This window comes from Pygoscelis adeliae, unplaced genomic scaffold, assembly GCF_000699105.1.
Source record: "Pygoscelis adeliae isolate BGI_AS28 unplaced genomic scaffold, ASM69910v1 Scaffold280, whole genome shotgun sequence".
In the NCBI taxonomy this organism is placed as follows: domain Eukaryota; kingdom Metazoa; phylum Chordata; class Aves; order Sphenisciformes; family Spheniscidae; genus Pygoscelis; species Pygoscelis adeliae.
This window is the reverse complement of record NW_008823944.1, coordinates 441,007-446,979: the sequence shown is the minus strand read 5'-3', so window position 1 is coordinate 446,979 and position 5,973 is coordinate 441,007. Positions and strand designations below refer to the sequence as shown.

Below are 5,973 nucleotides of genomic sequence, written 5' to 3'. Positions count from 1 at the left end.
ATCAGCAATGCTGCTAAAAACGGACATTGAACTACGTATGGCTCACGTGCATTGACTGCTGTGAATTCTAGTCTGAAGGATGCACCTCTCCTCTTGCACACTGCACAGAGCTTGGAAAGGGTCTCTATTCACACCCAAATCAATCAAATGGCAGGCTAAAAGGGATAGCCCTGTTCTCCTTCTTGACTTGCAGGCACATTTGATCTGGTGTACTTAAATCTCCTGTAGCATCAGTCAAATCAGCTCGTTGAAACACTGGAAAATTAATTCAACATCAACAAAAAGTTAATTGCCTCAAGAATGACAGTAAGAATGCCTGGCCACAGGAGAAGCAGAGCTGCTATTTCAAGAGAGAGTCAAGAGACTACAGTTAGGCTGGATTACACAAACTGAAGCTGAGAAACAATTGAAAACTGTCAATTCCACCTCTGGAGGAGATGCCCAGGAGTTTGAGAATATATATTCCACATTCCTAATTAAAGGCTGGACAAAATAATTAAAACTTCTTGCAAGTTTCCCTTGTCTTCTGGAGATCTGCTTGATTATCTGGCTAACATTCAATAGTTTAGTTAACATTCTATGAACAGAACATAAATAATACATGAAAAAATAATACTTATTACTCAAGAAAAAGAATCAAATCATTGAGCTTGAAAACTAAAACTGGATTCATACATGGACAGGTCAAACCACATTCTCATTACATAGAAATAAGGGAAATAGCTCCCACATAGCCAAGATGAAACAATTTGAAGAAAGGAATAATGAAAATTCGGCAAAGAGCTCAAAGTCAAACATTTCTCCAACAAGGACATTTAAATTACCACTACTTGCTAACAAAGACTAAGGAAATACCAGGATCTATACAGTAACTGAAAAATAAAGGTTGAGATGGGTCCTCTTTTATTCCATTTTTCTGTCCTGCATGTTACAGTCCTACAACTCACTACAGCATTGGCCTTCTGTGTAGCATATGCTGGCTTGTGTTCAACTTCAGACCCAAAAGAACCCACACATTTCATTCCTAAGGACGGCTACTCAATCACATGCCCCACATCCTGCATTTGTGCGTTCAATTATTCTTACTGAAATGTAGGACTTCATATTTTCTATTTCTGAACTTTCCTTTTTTCCCAGATCTCAGTATCTGCATTTTGTTCAAGTAATTTTAAATTCTAGCTTCCACCTCACACACGTACACGCAGTCAGCGAAGTTATAACTGCTGCTATCTCTTTGCGAGGACTTCAGACAAACATCCTAGCCACTTGTCTGAACTATTTGCAAAATTACAGTTCAAATATTCCCTTCCCTTCTGGAAACTGAGAGCTCCTCCTGCTGGCCTTTTGTTGAACTAAAGACAAACCAAAATAAATATTTGCCAAACCAAGGAAATACAAAAAATGCAACAATAACATTACTGATATTTTAGTATCTTTCAGTATTTGGTGTTGAAACAAACAAAGCTAAGAAAAATCTCACTCTACAGGAAGCACAGAATAAAAGATAACTCCAAAGATTTGCCTAAAAGAAACAGATTATCCAGAAACAGATAGTGTGAAATCCAATTTTTTTCTTTGCATGGCAAACAATCTGCTGCTCTGACATAAAACCAGTTGTTATTAATTATTTTCCTACTGCAGTTGAGGAATAAAACAAGTTAAAATATCAACTACAAAGGTAAGAAATCCAAAGATGACTCACAGTCACAAACATTACTGATTACTCTTCTGACATAAAATTACCTTGAGAAACTACCAGAATTTTAGTCATAGGTTTTTATTACTTCTGATCAGGTGTGATTTGCATAAGGAACTGAAAGGTGGCTTTATTGCTCAAGAAATAAATTTTATGAGAGTAACTATTCAATTTTGGTGGGCTTAAAAAAAACCCACAACACATTAACAGCCAAGAGCAGACTTGCAAAGCTCTACTTGAAAAGTAGTATTTCTCCATCTCACATCTCCTTAGCAGAAGTTCAAAGCATATTTCCAGACTACTTATTTGAGTCAGACAGAACAGTTTGAGCCACCAGACTGTATGAAGTTAGATAATCTTGTAATTATTTCAAGTGACTATCAAGTACAAGACAGATGTAAGACGTGTGTTAATTAAAACTCACGTATACATAGATGAACATCCAGGTTAACCCAGTAAAGCCAGCAAATACCTATCAGTAGTGATACCCTCAGAATGGGGAATTAATGTACTGCTTCAAGTTCACCTGAGAGCCTGAACTCAAACATTAGCACTGTTACAATTTTCTGAGATTGCCAAATACTTCAGAGTTTGAGGAGAACAAATACCAGCAGAGTAAAACCATCACCCAACTCTTAATACTTTGCATCCAGCTTACCTGCTCCCTAAAAAGATTTCAGAATTCACTGCCCGTATTTTTTTTCCTCCACTATTCCTCACAGCCTTGGGAAAACAGTCATTTTGGGGGAGGAAAAAAAAACCAAAAAACTACACACCCCAAAACCAAAGCTCTAAGCTGTAGGAAGAGAGAGGTCAGTCCCAACCACCATGAAATAAACCAGATCACAGCACCAGGACACCAAGCAAACAATTTTCAGTTCAGTGAGCAACTCTTTCATTCTAATGAGATCCAAAATAAAAGCTTAAATTATGCACATCATCTGGGTACTCCCTGGTGTTGCAAAGTTTTCAACAGTCTTTGGAAGCTAATTTATCACTGACTGCACAGACATCGTAACTGAAGACCCCGTAATACACCATTAAGGTCAGCCTTCGTCTGCCCTTCTAGATCACTCCCCCTGTTCTGCAACCAACTTTCACTAGAACTCCGTACCATTTGCAGATGAGTCAACACATTCTTAATCCCACCTTTCTGATTTATCAGTAACTCAAACTGGTAATTGTGTTTTCCACTTCAGTGAGCTAGATGAACTCAGAAATTTTCCTATCTGCTTTCTTAGTTTGGAACTGCCAGATTGTTTATTAAACCACTATAAATAGCTGCAAACTTCAGAAAAGCAAAAGCACTATTTAGATGGCCAAAATCTTTGAGAGAAGTTAATTCAACCTTGCTGGTAACAAGTCCATACTTGTTTACTGAACACCTGTTCTCTTTTTCCCCTCACTCGTTATCAAGCCTGCCAAATCAACCCTCCTATTCCTATTCCCTCCAGATCCCTTCCCTTCTGGTTATGTGAGGCAGAAACTTGCCAGGGTGGCATTTCATAGAAAGTTTTCTCTTCTCATGCACAGCACAGAGTTGAGCCTAGAGCTCCCAGATCATGCCTCTTCTCTTTCAGTATGGTCAGCAGAGCGCACTGCATGCAAGAACTGAGTTTTCACACGCTTTCCGGCACATCCAGGGCAAGTTACGTTAGTTATTCCCTCATTATCCATACCGGTCACCTACAGTGCAATAATGCTCCCCCTCAAAACTTCCTCCAGCATTCCCCACTTGTCACTCCAATTCATCTGGCTCAGCAGTTCTGATAAATAAGCCAGTCGCCAGCCATTATCACTGCTCAATTAAACAGCCATGTCAACAGGGAGGGATTAATTACTTTGGGACTTTGAAGACCTGCAAGACCTTTAGCAAGATATAAGAAGAAAGAGATGATAAGCAGGATTGTCTCAGTGCTCTACATATCCATTCCTCAGCAGAGGAAAGGGTAACCAACAAATTATTAAAGATATAGTAATAAAAAATAAAGATTACTTTAATATTTTTCTTGAAAATACATGTAAGCCTGTGGTACTCATTACTTCATGGTATCTTTCAGGCCCTGAGTTTAATAACAAACTCAGATCTAGCATTTAAGCGTGTAACATCTATGCTTGCATAAGATAAAATACGCAAATAAGATGCAAACCACAGTTCTCCAGAATATTTTTAATTTTCTTTTTGAAGCAGCAGATGCTGGCAGTCACCACCACAGCCAGGAACACTGGAACTGATCATGAGCAAAACATCCAAGATCTTGTGCTGTTGCAGTTAATATAACATATATAATATGCTTTGAACTGGAATGTTGTTATGTATAAAGAGCCACCAGTAAGTAGACATAGAGAAAAGGTTAAAAAAAATATTTTAATTATTATGCAAGCTATTTTTAAAACTCTTAGAACTTGTAATACTCAACCTCATCTTGTATGACTGAGGCTTGTGAGCTGGAGTACTGCATATTCCTCATTTGTCCTACAGTTCTAACAGCTAAAGGAGTTCTGTCACCTTACATCGACAGCAAGCAGAATGTCTTGCGTTATGAAAAACACATCTTTAAAAGCAAATTTCAAGTATTAATGCCCAATTTTGTCAACTTAAAAGTGCAGGAATAAAAACTTTTACGTTATCCTGTTGAGATAAGTAAGCACCTAGTCCTCTTTACGCAAAAGGTTATTTTTAAAGACCTGTCTAGGTTTCACAGTAATCAATTATCACCAACAACTGCCCTCAGATTAGGAAATTAAAAGCAAATAAATTACACTTGTCTGACATAACGTTATTTCCTCAAGCTAACCTGACCTTTAATGACAAATACACTTCCGATAAAAAAAAAAATCATACACGCAAATAGAGTTAAGCCTTATTAGTTTCAGACCTCAAACTTTGAAGCGCTATGTGCAAACACTGGCAAGTACACAGCATCGTAAAGTCAACGGAGAAAAAAATACCCATTTCATGAACATACTGCCCTTACAAGTTACTCCTACACCTGCCTCCTGAGCCTAATGTAAATAGGAAAAAATGACAACAACCTCACTACACTAAGTTCAAAGGCCCAAAGCGCAAGTCAATCATCTTACAAGGCGAGACAGCGAGGTAAGGGAATAGGTGCAGAGGGAAGGGCGGATCTCCCCCGGCTGACAGACCCGGGCTGGGCACCACAGGCCAACACCGCCACCCGGCGACGGGAGCGCAGGCCCGTCCCAGCCACAGACCGCACGCACCAGCCAAAAGGAAAAAAAAAAGAAAGAAAAAAATCGCGAAGAGAATACGGTTGCCCTTGGCAGTCAAACTGCGTTGTCAATCGTGTTATCGGCTGACCGACGTCAGAAAAATTTACAAGTATTATAACAGGCGTGCGCAGGAGCAATCACTGTTTTCCTGTAGCTCAGCCTAAAACGCACGGGGGAAAAAAAAAAAAAAAAGCGAAACGTGAGTCATCATTGGGCTGCTACAAAGATAGTATATAACTCCCCACGTATAGGAAAGTCACCTAAAGACGGTATGAACAACTTTAAACTTACAGTGGGAACCCCAAGAAGCAAACTATTCACTAGATCGTATAAAACGCACACGGTGTAATACAAACCCGGTGAAACAGCACTCTTCACGGCCTACAGAAAATAATGGCAATCCCATGAAACATTACACCCAAGTACAGAGACCACGGAATGGGAGTGCTAGTAAAAAAAAAAAAAAAATCACCACCTATCTTGTTTCAGAATAAGAAACACAACCCGAGCATATAAAATAGTTGAGGGGTTTTTTTAATATTATGTACAAAAACGTCTGACCAACTATAAAAGCAAAAACAAAAAACCCATTACTGCTTCCTTTAGGACAGGGGAATAGGAACGAGAAAATGTTAACCAACGCCTCCCAAAATTTCGGAGTTTCCCTTTGTGGGGGGAGGGATAAAAACTGGTATGAATGTAGTTTTATTTCTGCTCGTATCTGACCAAAAAGTAATCCGGAGCTCCGTACCTCCCTACCATGATGAATCATGGTCTTCCCGCACCAAGCCTCGCCGACCAGCCTCACCTTAAAATTACTAGAGTTGACCCATCCTGTTAACTCGTCGATCACTTTGTCAAGGCGCTGCTGGTCCTGCTCCAGATCGGGGGACCTCGCCGGGTCGCTCAGGTATTCCAGCAGCTCCTGGCCGACCTGCATCCTGCGGCCCACGTCCTTCTGCTGTACCTGGTCGCAGAAATAATCCATACCGGCAGGCTCCATCCTCGGCCGCCGCGTAAAAGTTTTTTCGGAGACGAAA

General features: G+C 39.9%; 1 protein-coding gene across 7 annotated transcripts in view; it reads right to left on the bottom strand.

Moving 5' to 3' along the window:
* Positions 1–5,952, bottom strand: part of CLASP2 (cytoplasmic linker associated protein 2) — a 151,934-nt gene extending 145,982 nt beyond the window's left edge. For 6 of the 7 annotated variants that reach the window (XM_009320939.1, XM_009320946.1, XM_009320955.1 and 3 more), the window contains exon 1: positions 5,742–5,950. In XM_009320939.1, coding sequence (XP_009319214.1) covers positions 5,742–5,936 — 195 coding nt within the window. In that variant the 5' untranslated portion in view covers positions 5,937–5,950. Of the gene's footprint in view, positions 1–5,741 lie in introns of all 7 variants that reach the window. The other variant, XM_009320963.1, reaches the window with a different exon arrangement.
* Between the last annotated feature and the right edge of the window lie 21 nt (positions 5,953–5,973).